The sequence below is a fragment of the Phacochoerus africanus genome, chromosome 5 (assembly GCF_016906955.1).
Source record: "Phacochoerus africanus isolate WHEZ1 chromosome 5, ROS_Pafr_v1, whole genome shotgun sequence".
Classification (NCBI taxonomy): domain Eukaryota; kingdom Metazoa; phylum Chordata; class Mammalia; order Artiodactyla; family Suidae; genus Phacochoerus; species Phacochoerus africanus.
Genome location: NC_062548.1, coordinates 28,231,779 through 28,246,424, shown reverse-complemented (window position 1 = coordinate 28,246,424; position 14,646 = coordinate 28,231,779). Strand labels below are relative to the sequence as shown.

General features: G+C 38.2%; 1 protein-coding gene across 1 annotated transcript in view; it reads left to right on the top strand.

Moving 5' to 3' along the window:
* Nucleotides 1-14,646, top strand: part of LOC125128403 (phospholipid-transporting ATPase ABCA3-like) — a 165,099-nt gene that overhangs the window by 119,113 nt on the left and 31,340 nt on the right. The window contains exons 21-24 of the mRNA XM_047782758.1: nucleotides 284-341; nucleotides 1,693-1,741; nucleotides 3,324-3,634; nucleotides 6,399-6,569. Of these exons, the coding sequence (XP_047638714.1) occupies nucleotides 284-341; nucleotides 1,693-1,741; nucleotides 3,324-3,634; nucleotides 6,399-6,569 (589 nt within the window). The remainder of the gene's footprint in view (nucleotides 1-283; nucleotides 342-1,692; nucleotides 1,742-3,323; nucleotides 3,635-6,398; nucleotides 6,570-14,646) is intronic.

The window sequence follows — 14,646 nt, the reverse complement described above, 5'->3', positions numbered from 1 at the left end:
TGCCCTTGCTCAGTGGGTTAAAGATCCAGCATTGCCGTGAGCTGTGGTGTAGGTTGCAGACACGGCTCAGATCCCGAGTTGCTGTGGCTCTGGCGTAGGCCGGTGACTCCAGCTCCGATTCAACCCCTAGCCTGGGTACCTCCATATGCCGCGGGAGCGGCCCAAAGAAATAGCAAAAAGACAAAAAAAAAAAAAAGAATGAGCATGTAAGAATGGTATAGCATTCTTTAATGATTTTGCTCCAATAGTGAACTTGGCAAATTATTTTGTGTGCGTATTTGAGGGTGAGGAAGATGGGAACCTATATAGTTACCCAAGGGATAAACCCATGAGTAAAGGAGGTAAGGTTTCTTTGTGTAGAAGAGGGACTGGGGACTTAAATATGAATAGGACTGTGTCTCAGCCTTCAAATGTTCACTGTTCAGCAATGGACACAGAAATGAAAATAGATCATTATAAATTATAAACTAATGCTACTATAAAAGGATGAACTATTAATTCCCATTCAAACTATACCCTGAAATGATAAAAACTAGTTGTTGGAGGGAAAAGGAGACCATTTTGATCAGTTTGGCTCCTATAGCCGTAAGAAAAGCTCATACAGTAAGCTCTAGTATTGGTTCTGAAGGACAGCCAGGATCCCAGCAGCTATAACAGCTGCTCAGCAATGCCAGCCTCCTGCTCATGGCACAGCAGACAACCAGCCTTTGTGAGGGCCACAGTTCTCATCATTTTTTTTTATCTTTTGTCTTTAGGGCCTCACTCACAGCATATGGGGGTTCCCAGGCTAGGGGTCCAATCGGAGCTACAGCTGCCAGCCTATGCCACAGCCACAGCAGTACAGATCCGAGCCATGTCCACAGCCTACACCACAGCTCACAGCAACACCAGATCCTTAATCCACTGAACAAAGGCCAGGGATCAAACCCACGTCCTCAGGAATACTCGTCAGGTTCATTAACCACTGAGCCATGACGAAATTCCCAGTTCTCATCTTTTGCCACAGAAACTGGGAGAGCTGATCTAGGTATGGTCTCTTTACATGTCCCCTTCATATAAAACAGTATTGGAATCAATCAGAAAATACCTGAATCTTTTCCTCCCCATACCAAGGAACCATTCTTTCCCTGGCTTTCAATTTGGCTGGCACACCCAGTTGTCATTTCCTGGTTAATCTGTAAATAAGCCCATCCTTTGTTAATACTTGTACCAACATTGCCATTTTGTGCTCACAAGAAAAGTTACTTGTCATATGTGTTTTATGTGTTATGTCATTCAAAAACACAATTATCTGAAGTGACTTCAGTTTATCATATTTTATAGGCAAAGAAACGAAGACTCAAGATGGAAGTTACTTAGCCAAATTCATCCAGCTAGTACAATTTCAGAACCCTGATTGGTGTTATTCCAAAATGCATTCTCATTTATACACTCAAAATCTTCCTGGATAATGCACTTTAAACTTACTTCTGCTCTCATATTCCCAGTTCCCTCTGTCTTAGCATCTTACTTTTCTCTGATCTTATCTTCTCGTACCCTTTTGGTCTGGGAACTTTCTCTGTCTCCCATCACCCCCAGAATTCCCTTTCATGGTTCTCAGACTGGAGTTCTCTGTGGATTCTTAGCTTTGCTTGTTTATCTGATCTGGCTATCCCCTTGTTTTAAATGATACACTCCCTTAATCTTTGCTAGTCGGTGAAATGCCACCAGCTGGACTTGTTCTTGGACCCATCAAGAGGAGGCAAGATCTTACCATTTAAAAAAAAAAGGATCTTGTCATTTAACAATATTAAGTATATTTTGTATTATTTCATTGATGTGTCTATAATGTGCCACTACCAATCAGTTTTAATTATGGTGGTTTCATAATATATTTAATTACTTTTGATGGATTGACTTTCCTTGCTTCCCCCATTAATCGTCTTCTGCAGAATTTCCGGCTATGCTTCCCCCATTAATCGTCTTCTGCAGAATTTCCGGCTATCTTGATGTTTTGTTTGCTTACATGTAATTTTTAGACTCAGCTTATCTAATTTCAAAAGAATAAATTCCATTGCTATTTTTATTTAGAGTAATTTGGGGGAGAATTCACATTTTTACCATGTTGAGTCGGACCCTATCTAAAAAACAGGGTATGTGGGTTCATGTATCCAAGTAGAAATTTAAATTTTCTTTGAAATAGATTCCAATTTAAGTGGAGTGCCCATCGTGCCTCAGTGGTGACAAACCTGACTTGTAGCCACAAGGACGCAGGTTCAATCCCTGGCATTGCTCAGTGGGTTAAGGATCCAGCATTGCTGTGAGCTGTGGTATAGGTTGCAGATGTGGCTCAGATCCAGCATTGCTGTGGCTTTGGCATAGGCTGGCAGCTGCACTCCAATTCAACCCCTAACCTGGGAACCTCCATATGCCACAGATGTGGCCCTAAAAAGACAAAAGACAAAAAAAAGAAGAAGAAGAAGAAGAAGTTATCCCTAAACATTATAAGCCTTGGAACAAAGCTGCTCTTAGGTTACCTGCAGTTTCTTTCTGACTTGTATTTATTTTATTTCATCCTCTTAATTAGAGTAGTGGGAACCAGCTGTACTTATAACCGGTCAAGTTCTTTCACCTAAGATTGTTGATTCTCTTCGTATACTTTCTTTAAACACTATTGCTTAAATATAAACTATTTCCAACTACATCATAGGGTTGTAATGGGGTTATTCTTGGTAAACTCTTCTGTTTATTGGTGGCCCTACTAAATAATTTTGTAATGGCTTAAAAGGGGCAAACTTTCTGTCTTTGGAGAAACTATAGTTACCAACTTTGCCATATAGATTATTTAAAAAATTCTTTAATAGTTCTAGAGGTTCCCTTCTTCCTAATCCAGCCATTCTAAATGTCTGCTTCCCTACCGATTCAGGTGGCATGAGGAATAATTGAATAAAGAGGCCTCTGAGTTGCTGAGATAGATATAAGTGTAGTTCAGGGAGAGAGTAGAGCCAGAGGGTGGGCTAAATGTGAAGAGTGACACAAGGGAGGTTACATAATATTTCAACACCCACAGGGAAAATCTTTAGAGATATAGTCTATTTCCTAGGTCATTTGGCGGGGGGCGGGGGGGGGGGGAGAGGACTCAGAGTTGGCCTTAATGCAGAGATAATTACTTTTACTTTAATGATAGGAGGAAAAATTAAAATTAATGTTCCAAACAAGAAAAAAAAAAAGTATAGACATTCTGATCATGAAATTCCTCTACTGAGGAAGAGATAGTTCCCTTACGGTTCATTTTTAATGGGTAAGATGATTTAAGTAATGAATAGTTCCATGCCGCAATGAAGGCAATGCTTGCTGCTTTCTCAGTGTTCTGGCTCAACTTCTTGTTATTTTGGTGTGCTTCATCTTGCTCTTTACCGGTGCCTTCTGTCCCAGGGAGTGTTCATATACTGCAGAGTGGATGCATTTTTCGCGAATTACCACTTTCTGGACACAATGATGATCTTTCTGCTGTACGGTTGGTCTGTTGTTCCCCTCATGTACCTTGGAAGCCTCCTGTTTTCTAGTAGTCCCATTGCCTACATCAAGCTCACCCTCTTCAACTACTTCTCAACGGTTTTCAGTCTCGTCTTTCACATCATGATGCAGCACACTGGTAAGGACTTCACACAGTTTTCCCCTTCTCCAAAGACTACATTAAATAAATGAAAATGAAAGAACTTGAGGATGAAAATATTCATTGCTAAGCTCTAATACTTTCCAGGTATCTGTATCTTCAGATACATTGGGTATCTGCAGACCTGTGCGTTTTGAAAATCAGCAAATAAAATCAGCAGTAGGTATGTGAGAAAGAGGTTGAGGGAGAGAGGAAACGGAAGGGGAAATGGGGAAGAGAGAAACTAAGCTCTTGAAAGAAGCTGGACTCAGTGTCATTTTAGCCTCATGAAACAAAAAGGAGAAGAAATTACAGTACAAATGTGCCAAACTCTTGCGTCCTTTGAAAGATCCCCCTGCCTCACCCTTGACTTGCTCCTTCAGTTCTAACATCTTGACAGCACAGTGGAGCAAGGTGAGGAGCCTGGAGAGCAGAGGTTCTAGCGTGTATCTCCTTCCTGATTTAATGAAGCACATAATTGAACCTGCCACTGAGTACCTTTCAGAAGAAAGCAACTAAATATGCGAGAAACATGGGCCTCATTAGATCAGTTTCTCTTCCTTTCAGGCCTGATTTTCCCCATCTTTTTTTTCTGATTATGGAATTTAAAGAGAGGCTACCTTTGCCAGTGATCACAAATAAGATTTGTTTGCTTCTAGGGCATTCCCTTGTTGAATTTCTCTATAAACCTGAATTTTGAACTATGTATTAACATACATGGTTATGTTAGGAACCCAGCCCTCCCTCACGTGACCGGAACCCATCAGAAGAGGCCTCCAGAGTCATTCCCTGACTTTAGGCCTTTGCCTTACACAAAATGAAATGCAGTGTGTGAACCAGGCATAGATTTTTCTTTTTGCACACTTCTCCAAGGAGTCGTATTTTGCCATGTGAGTAAAACTCGAGCCCCTGCATAGTAGGCTGAAAAAGCCAAGTAGGAATTATGCATTCATTCTCATTCCCTGAATTAATGACATTGTGTTGGCAGTCACTTTTATACCATCTATAGATTCCACCAGTGATCTGCCCTATTAATTGATCATGTTTCCAATTCTATCCCATGTGTATTTTCTTTCTAAATTTTCTGTCAGTAACTAAAACTTGTGGAGTCTTGCACCAAGGTCCACATATTGCCTCCTGACCTCAGGTAGAACTGAAGGTCGTATTCACATAGCAGGTTGTCCATCATGCCTCCCTTACGGAGTCTTCTTCCCTATGGGCAGCCAGTCTATAAAGTCCACAGATTCTCCTAACAGAAGGTAAAGATGGGCTAGTAATTCTAATCTTTCTTATTGTCTCATTTCTGAGAGTTTACTGTCTGGCCATAGCGTATTGTCTTAATTCAGAGGAAAGGGCTTTGGGGCACATTAAAGTAACAACATTGATTTTGCTGTAAAACCCAGATAATATGGGTTTTCTGAATTCCCATTTCTATTAACGAAGACTGTCTCCTGGGGTGTGGCTTTATGGACTTCCAAACCTGTTCACTTTATTGCATTATAATATAATTTTTGTCTGCAAGAGATAGTTTAGAAAGTTAATTCCATTTTTGTGGTTGAAAAAACCAAAGTACACTTCTGTCCCTTTCGCTTATTGCAGTAATGGATCCCATCTTTTTTCTAATAGTTAAGTTCTGCCACCTGGCTTCTACTGTCTAGGATCCCATTATAGTTTGTCAGGGAACCAAATTCTATTGCAACATACTCTGCTGTCATCTTCACCCTACAGAAGACAGCAAACACAAAGCTCTTCGAGAATGTATTTCTTTTTTATTTTTATTAAAGTATTACTTGCATTCAGTGCAGAGACCATAAATGAACAGCTTAACACACACAAGTAAACATGCTAGTGAAATCTTCCTCTCTCCAACCAGGACTTCCCATGGGCCTAGACCAACCAAGAGTTAGAGAACAGAGTCCTTTGATTTAGTCGATATACATAATCCTCCCAGGGCAGGGAGAAGGGTAGAGTAATGATTCAAAGGGACAAATAAAAGAAATATGACAAAGAGACTGTTGGATCTGACAATGACAAAGTCAGTGGAGACTTCCATGCCCAGAAGGATGGAGGACTGAATTAAAGTGAATAGCCCTCCCACTTAAAACAATAATATATGTTGGATAAAACATTGTATAAACTTTTTTTTGTCTTTTTGCCTTTTCTAGGGCCACTCCTGCGGCATATGGAGGTTCCTAGGCTAGGGGTCTAATAGGAGCTGTATCCACTGGCCTACACCACAGTCATAGCAACACCAGATCCTTAACCCACTGAGTAAGGCCAGGGATCAAACCCACAACCTCGTGGTTCCTAGTCGGATTCGCTAACCACTGCGCCACAACGGGAACTCCTAAACTTTTTAAATACATCATTGGTCTTGCAAGAAATTTCAAGTTGGAGAGGCCAGCAAAAAAATGAAATCCCATGATTTTCCATTTTGTAGGCTGCATAGGGAACAGAGGAAAACCTAAGGCCATGCCCAGGTAGGGATTTTAATAGCAGACCCACCCATAAGGAAGGTGGAAGACAGATCCTAGGGAAATACTGTTAGCAAAAGTCTTCTCTTGAAGTCTGTCATTGTCAAATCCATGCTACAGGCCATGAAGTTAAACAAGCTTAGTGACTTAATAACTATTGTTTCCTCAAATATGATCTACTAGATTGGTAATTCTTTGAGAATGGTTTGATCATCTTAGGGAACTTTGTTTTTTATGGGAGGTTCATTACTTTCTTAATTGAAACTAATCTATCATCTTTTTAATTATAGCAATTGACATGCATGAATCCGCAAGAACCTTCATGGGTAATGCATTAATGATGCTGCCTAATTACAACTTTGCAATGAGTATCAGCAAATTCTTTGATGACTACATGATGAAAAAACTGTGTACCACACACAAGCAATTTCAAAGCATCTATGTGAACTGCAACAAAACATGTAAGTATCTGGGGTTCCCCAGCTCCTTAAAAATTACATATTCCTTTCTAGACTTCAGTATTTACACTTATATTGTGGAAAACAAGAGAAACCTATCATTCCTTCAATTGAGATAGTAAGGCTTGCTCTTTTGAGTGCTTTTCTATACCAGAGTTACTGTCACAGACAAGCAGAAAAAAAGCCTCAAAATAAAATCCAAGATAAATTTCATGAAGCCACCACCAAATTTAGTATGCTTTACTGCTAGTTACTCACCTACAATGTGAAAAGTAGCTTAACATATATTATCTTGAATCTTGACAGCACCCTAAGTTAGTCCTTGTTATCCCAGTTTTATAAATGATGGAACTGAGTGCTTCCCTTAAACTGAAGATTAAATAAGTTCCCTAGGACACTAAGTTTATGGTATCACACAGATTATAGAAAGGTAAAATCACAGCCAGATCAAAACCAGGGAAAAAAATAATAGCATTATACTAAGTGTTCCATATTTTAGGCTGATTCCACATTTCAGATTGATTCTAAAAATTGAGAAATAATGAGTATATTTGCTGTATGTGTGTGTGTGTGTGTGCAGTTTGTCCTGGAACCAAATAACTTATATATAGCCAGCCACCAAATTGTAAATGTAATGGTATTTCACTAAATCAGTGCAGGATGAAATATAATTATTAGGGTCAAGTTAATTATATTTTCGTATGATTCCTGAAAAACAAAAATTATGTCACATTTTAGTTCTCATCATATGTGCACCATAAACTCCTATGTTTTTTAAAAACAGCTCTGCTGAGTTATTGTTTACATGCCAGTCATCAGTTTTAATTAATTTAATTGCATTTTATTCATTACTCTTTCCTATCATATGATTCCATTATATTTGGAATCCAATATACAGCACAAATGAACCTTTCCATAGAAGAGAAACTCATGGACATGGAGAACAGACTTGTGATTGCCAAGGGGGAGGGAGTGGGATGGACTGGGAGTCTGGGGTTAATAGATGCGAACTATTGTATTTGGAGTGGATAAGCAATGAGATCCTGCTGTATAGCACAGGGAACTATATCTATCTAGTCACCTGTGATGGAACATGATGGAGAATAATGTGAGAAAAAGACCCATATATATATGACTGGGTCACTTTGCTCTACAGTAGAAATTGACAGAACACTGTAAACCAACTATAATGGAAAAAATTAAAATCATTAAAAAAAAAAAAAAGACCTTGTTGGTTGCATCATTTGCAGCTATTTTCTCTCATCCCATAGGTTGCATTTTCTTTTTTTTTTTTTTTCATGGTTTCCTTTGCTGTGCAAAAGCTTGTAGGTTGATTAGGTCCCATTGGTTTATCTTTTTTTTTTTTTAATTTCTATTGGCTTTGGAGACTGACCTGAAAAAAAAAAAACATTTGTATAGTTGATGTTAGGCAATGTTTTGCCTATGTTCTTTTCTAGGAGTTTTATGGTTTCTTAAGTCTTTAAGGCATTTTGTCTTTTTTTTGTGCATGATGTGAGGGTGTGTTCCAGTTTCATTGATTTACATGCAGGTGTCCAGTTTTGCCAGCACCACTTGATGAAGAGACTGTCTTTTTCCCATTTTATATTCTTGCCTCCTTTTCGAAGTTTAATGGACTGTTGGTGTTCTTGGTTTATTTCTGGGTTCTCTGTTCTGTTCTGCTGATCCATATGTCTGTTTTTGTCCTAGTACCACACTGTCTTGATTACTGTAGCTTTGCAATATTGCCTGAAGTCTGGGAGTAACAGTTATGCCTCCTGCTTGGTTTACTTTCCTCAAAACTGCTTTGCCAATTCTGGGTCTTTTATGGTTCCATATAAATGTTTGGATTGTTTGTTCTAGCTCTGTGAAAAATGTCATAGGTATTTTGATAGAGATTGCATTAAATCTGTAAATTGCTTTGGGTACTATGGCCATTTTAATTGTATTAATGCTTCCAATCCAGGAGCATGGGATATCTTTGCATTTCTTTGATTCTCTTTAGTTTCTTTGATTAATGTTTTATAGTTCTCAGCATATGGGTCTTTCACATCCTTGGTTAGATTTATTCCTAGGTATTTAATTTGGGGGAGTACAATTTTAAAAGGGATGTTTTTTATATTCCTTTTCTTAATATTTCATTTTTAATATATAGAAATGCAGCTGATTTCTGAATGTTAACTTGTATCCTCCTACTTTGCTGAATTTGTTGATCAGTTCACATAGTTTTTGTGTGGAGTCCTTAGGGTTTTTTATATATATTATCATGTCATATGCATATAGTGACATTTTTACCTCTTCTCTTCCAATTTGGATACTTTTTTTTTGTCTTTTTGTTGTTGTTGTTGTTGTTGCTATTTCTTGGGCCGCTCCCGCGGCATATGGAGGTTCCCAGGCTAGGGGTTGAATCGGAGCTGTAGCCACTGGCCTACGCCAGAGCCACAGCAACTCGGGATCCGAGCCGCGTCTGCAACCTACACCACAGCTCACGGCAACGCCGGATCGTTAACCCACTGAGCAAGGGCAGGGACCGAACCCGCAACCTCATGGTTCCTAGTCGGATTCGTTAACCACTGCGCCACGACGGGAACTCCCTGCATTTCTTATATTGTGTATTTGGGTTCTCTCTCTCTCTCTCTTTCTCTCGGTGTCTGGCCAGAGGTTTGTCAACTTTGTTTACCCTTTCTACTAACCAGCTCTTGGTTTTATTGACTTTTTTGTTGTTTATTGAATCTATTTTATTGATTTTTCTCTATGATCTTTATGATTTCCTTCTTTCTGCTGATTTTAGGGGTTTTTTTTTTTCTTTTCTTTTGTTTCTCTTTGGGGCCATACCTGCAGCATATGGAAGTTCCCAGGATAGGAGTCAAATCAGAGCTGCAGCTTCCAGCCTATGCTACAGCCACCTGCAGTGCAGTATCCTGGCCTCATAGGCGACCAATACCACAGCTCATGGCAAAGTCTGATCCTTAACTCATAGAGCAAGGCCAGGGATTGAACCTACATCCTCATGGATACTAGTCAGGTTCATAACTCACTGAGCCACAATGGGACTCCCTGACTTTAGGTTTTGTTTAGGTTTTTTTCTGATTTTTAAGTGGTTGGTCTGGTTGAGGAAGGCCTTTATCACTATGAACTTCCCTCTAAGAACTGTTTATGCAGTATCATATAGATTTTGAATGGTTGTGGTTTTTTTAACCTTTTAAAAAATTTATTATAGTTGATTTACAGTGTTTTGTCACTTTCTGCTGTACAGTAAATTGACCCAAATATATTTACATATATACATTCTTTTTCTCATATTATCTTCTATCATGTTCTGTCACAAGTGATTGGATATAGTCACCTGTGCAATACAGCAGGACTTCATTGCTTATCCATTCTAAATGTAATAGTTTGCATCTACCAACCCCAAATTCCCAGTCTATTCCACTCGTTCCCACTCCCCTTTGACAACCACAAATCTGTTCTCCATGTCTGTTTCCATTCTATAGATAGGTTCATTTGTGCCATATTTTTGATTCCACATATAAGTGGTATCATATTGTATTTGTCTTTCTCTTACTCACTTCACTTAGTATGAGAATCTCTAATTGCATCCATGTTGATGCAAATGGCATTATTTTGTTCTTTTTTACAGCTGAATAGTCTTCCATTGTGTATATATAAAACACTTCCTCTTAATACATTCATCTGTCAACTGATGTTTAGGTTGTTTCCATGTCTTGGCTATTGCGAATAATGATTCAATGAACACAGGGGTGCATGTATCTTTGGAAAGAAAGTTTTTTCCAGATATATGCCCAGGAGAGGGACTACTGGATCATATTGTAGTTCTATAATTACTTTTCTGAGGAAACTTCGTACTGTTTTCCATAGCAGTTGCACCAGTGTACATTCCCACCAACAGTGAATGAAGGTACCCTTTTCTCCATACTCTCTCTAGCATTTGTTACTTGTAGACTTATTAATGATAGCCGTTCTGACAGTGTGAGGTATCTCATTGTAGTTTTGATTTGCATTTCTCTAATAATTAGTGATGTTGAGTGATTTTTTCATGGGCCTGTTGGCCATCCATATGTCTTCTCTGGAGAAATGTTTATTTAGGTGTTCTGCCCATTTTTCAATTGGGTTGCTTGGTTTTTTGCTGTTGAGCTGTAGATGTTTGTATATTTGGGAGATTAAGTACTTGTCAGTTGCATCATTTGCAACTACTTTCTCCCAGTTTCTAGGCTCCCTTTTCATTTTTTTTTTTTTTATGTTTTCCTTTGCTGTGCAAAAGCTTGTCAGTTTGATTAGGTCCCACTGGTTTATTTTTGTTTTTATTCTTATCAGCTTGGGAGACTGACCTAAGAAAACATTTGTACATTGATGTCAGAGAATATTTTGCCTGTGTTCTTTTCTAGGAGTTTGATGGTGTCTTGTCTTAAATTCTTTAAGGCATTTTGAGTCTATTTTTGTGTGTACTATGAATGCATGTCCTAGTTTCATTGATTTACATACATGCAACAGTCCAGGTTTCCCAGCACCACCTGCTGAAGAGACTGTCTTTTTCCCATTTGATATTCTTGCCTCCTTTGTTGAAGATTAATTGACCACAGGTGTCTAGGATTCTGTTCCATTTGTCCATATGTCTGTTTTTGTAGCAGTACCACATTGTCTTAATTACTGTAGCTTTGTAGTATTGCCTGAGGTCTAGGAGTTAGACATCCTGCTTATTTGTTGTTTTTGGTTTTTGTTTTTTTTTTAACTCAGGATTGCTTTGGCAGTTCTTGGTCTTTTATGGTTCCATATAAGTTTTTGGACAAATTATGTCATGGGTAATTTGATAGGATTGCATTAAATATGTAGATTGCTTTGGGTAGTATGGCCATTCTAACAATATTAATTTTTCCATCCAGGAGCATGGGATATCTTTCCATTTCTTTGAATCCTCTTTAATTTTCTTGCTTAATGTTTTATAGTTATCAGCATATAAATCTTATACCTCCTTGATCAGGTTTATTCCTAGGTATTTAAATTTTGGGGATGTGATTTTTAAAAGGACTTTTTATGTTCTTTTTAAATATTTCATTGTTTGTGCACAGAAATGCAACTGATTTCTGAATTTTAATGCTGTATCCTTCTGCTTTTCTGAATTTGTTGATCATTTCAAGTAGTTAACTCTGTTTTTCTCTTGCTGCCTTTCTAATCCTCTCCTTAACTTTTGCTGTTTTTATTATATCTTGGTGTAGGTCTGTTTGGGTTCAACTTGTTTGGGTCCCTCTGTGCTTCCTGTATCTTACAATGTTTCTTTTAGATTTAGACAATTTTTCAGCCATAATTTCTTCAAATATATTTTCAATCCGCTTTTCTTTTTATCCTCCTTCTGGAATCCCTATTATGCATAGATTGGCATGCTTTATATTATACCAGAGATCTCTTATATAGTTTTCATGTTTTTTTCATTTGGTTTTCTGTCCTGACTGGGTGATTTCCATTATTCTTTCAAGCCACTTATTGGTTCCTCTGCATTATTCATTCTTTTCAATGCCTTTTACTCAGCTTTTGTCTCTGCAGATAAACTTTCCAATGTTTCTTCATTCCTTAGAGTTTCTAGTTCTTTTTTTTAAATAATTTGCATTACTGTGGATATCCACTCTTAATTCCTTCAGTGTTTTCATTACCTCCTTTTTGAACTTTTAGACTGCAGAGGTCCACTTCATTTTTGCTCCTTGAGAGGAATTTTTCTGTTCTTTCAACTGGGGTTGGTTCCTGTACTTCTTCATTTTGCTTCTGTAAGTTTGTTCTGTAAGTTTAGGGAAAACAATTATCAACATAGTCTTGGAGGGCTGTTTATATATGGGAGCTCTCTTGGGTAGCTTGTGAAGGCTTACTATTTTTAGGATTGGTTCTTGTGCTTCTTCATTTTGCTTCTGTAACTTGTTCTGTAAGTTTAGGGAAAACAACTGTCAACATAGTCTTGGAGGCCTATTGATATACGGGAGTGCTCTTGGGTAGCTTGTGAGGGCTTACTATTTTTATTTGGCTTGAGGGCTGCTTTGGGGTTGGATGCTTGCTGTCCCTTTCCTCAGTGTGTGGAGGCTGTTATCCCATTGATAGGGGGGTTGCTGGTGTACAGGCTTTGTATGCTTCTAGGGAGATGGAGGCAGGACCAGTAGCCATTGGTTTAGCAGCATATTGTTTAGCTTCCAGGAGTTTGTGTTTTTGCTTTTTTTTTTTTCTTGTAGGTAATTTCTAGTCTCATACCATTGTAGTCAAAGAAAATGCTAGATATAATTTCAATTTTTAAAAATTTACCAAGGCTTGATCTGTGGCACAGGATGTGATCTATCCTGGAGAATATTCCATATGCCCTTGAGAAGAATGTATATCCTGCTGCTTTGGCGTGGAATATTCCATAGATATCAGATGAGTCTATCTGGTCTAGGGTGTCATTTAAGGCCTGTGTTTCCTTGTTGATTTTCTGTCTGAATAATCTGTCCATTGATGTAAGTAGGGGTATTAAAAGTCCCCCACTATTATTGTGTTGCTGTCAGTTTTTCCTTTTATGGCTATTAGCCGTTGCCTTATGTGGTGCTCCTATGTTGGGTGCATATATGTTTACAATTGTTAGATCTTCTTGGATTGATCCTTTGAACATTATGTAGTGTCCTTGTCTCTTTGACCTTCTTTATTTTAAAGTCTTTTTGTCTGACATGAGTATTTCTACGGTTTCCATTTCCATGTTATACCTTCTTTAATCCCCTCACTTTAAGTCTGTATGTGCCCTTAGGTCTGAAGTGGGTCTTTTGTAAACAGCATATATATGTGTTCTGTTTTTCTATCCATTCATCCAGTCTGTGTCTTTTTGTTGGAACATTTAATCCATTACATTCAATATAATTATAAATATGTGCTTATTACCATTTTGTTTTGGATTTTTTGATATTTCTTCTTCCCTTCCTCTTTTTCTTCCTCTTATGATTTGCTATCTTTAGTGTTGTAGTTGGTTTGCTTTTTCTTTTTCATGTGAGCTTGTCTGAAAAGCTTTTGATCTCTCCGCCAAATCAGAATAAGAGCCTTGCTGGGTAGAATAGTCTTGGTTCTATGTCCCTCCCATTCACCACCTTAGATATACCTTGACACTCCCTTATAGCTTGCACTGTTCATGCTGAAAAATCAGCATTATCCTTATAGGAGTTCCTGTGTATATTAAGTGTTGCTTTTCCCTTTTGCCTTCTTTTTTTTTTATAGTTGATTCACAGTGTTGTGTCAATTCCTGCTGTCTAGCACAGTGACCCAGTCATATACACACACACATACTTTTTCTCATGCTATCTTCCATCATGTTCTACCCCAAGAGACTGGATATAGTTCCCTGTGCTGTACAGTAGGACCTCATTGCTTATCCATTCTAAACGTAATACTTTGCATCTACCAACCCCAAACTTGCCATCCATCCCATTCCTTCCCCCAACCTGTTGGAAACCACAAGTCTGTTATCTATGAGTCTGTTTCTGTTTGTAGACAGGTTCATTTGTGCCATATTTTAGATTCCACATATAAAGGTTATCATATAGTATTTGTCTTTCTCTTTCTGTGGCTTTTTATTTTCTCTTTTCATGTAGCTTTTAATATTTTGTATTTAATTTTTGTCAGTTTAGTATGTGTCCACTGCATTTCCTCTTGGGTTTATCCTGTGTGGAATTTTCTGTGCTTCTTCAACTGGAGTGACTATTTCCTTTCCAGTATTAGGGAAGCTTTTGTCTGTAATCACTTGAGATACTTTCTATGGTCCTTTCTCTCTCATTTCTCCTCTAGAACCCCGTGATATAAATGTGGTATGTTTAATGTTGTCCCAAAAGTCTCTCAGACTTTCCTCAGTTTTTTTTTTTTTTTTTTTTTTGGCCATGCCTGCAGTATGTGGAAGTGCCCAGGCCAGGGATCTAACCTGTAACTTGTGCCAGAGCTATGACAACACTGGATCCTTAAAACGGTGCACCACAAAGGAACTCCTCTTTTCATTTTCATTCATTTCTGTGGCAGTGATTTCCACCACTCTGTCTTCCACCTCACTTATTTGTTCTTGTGCCTCCATTAT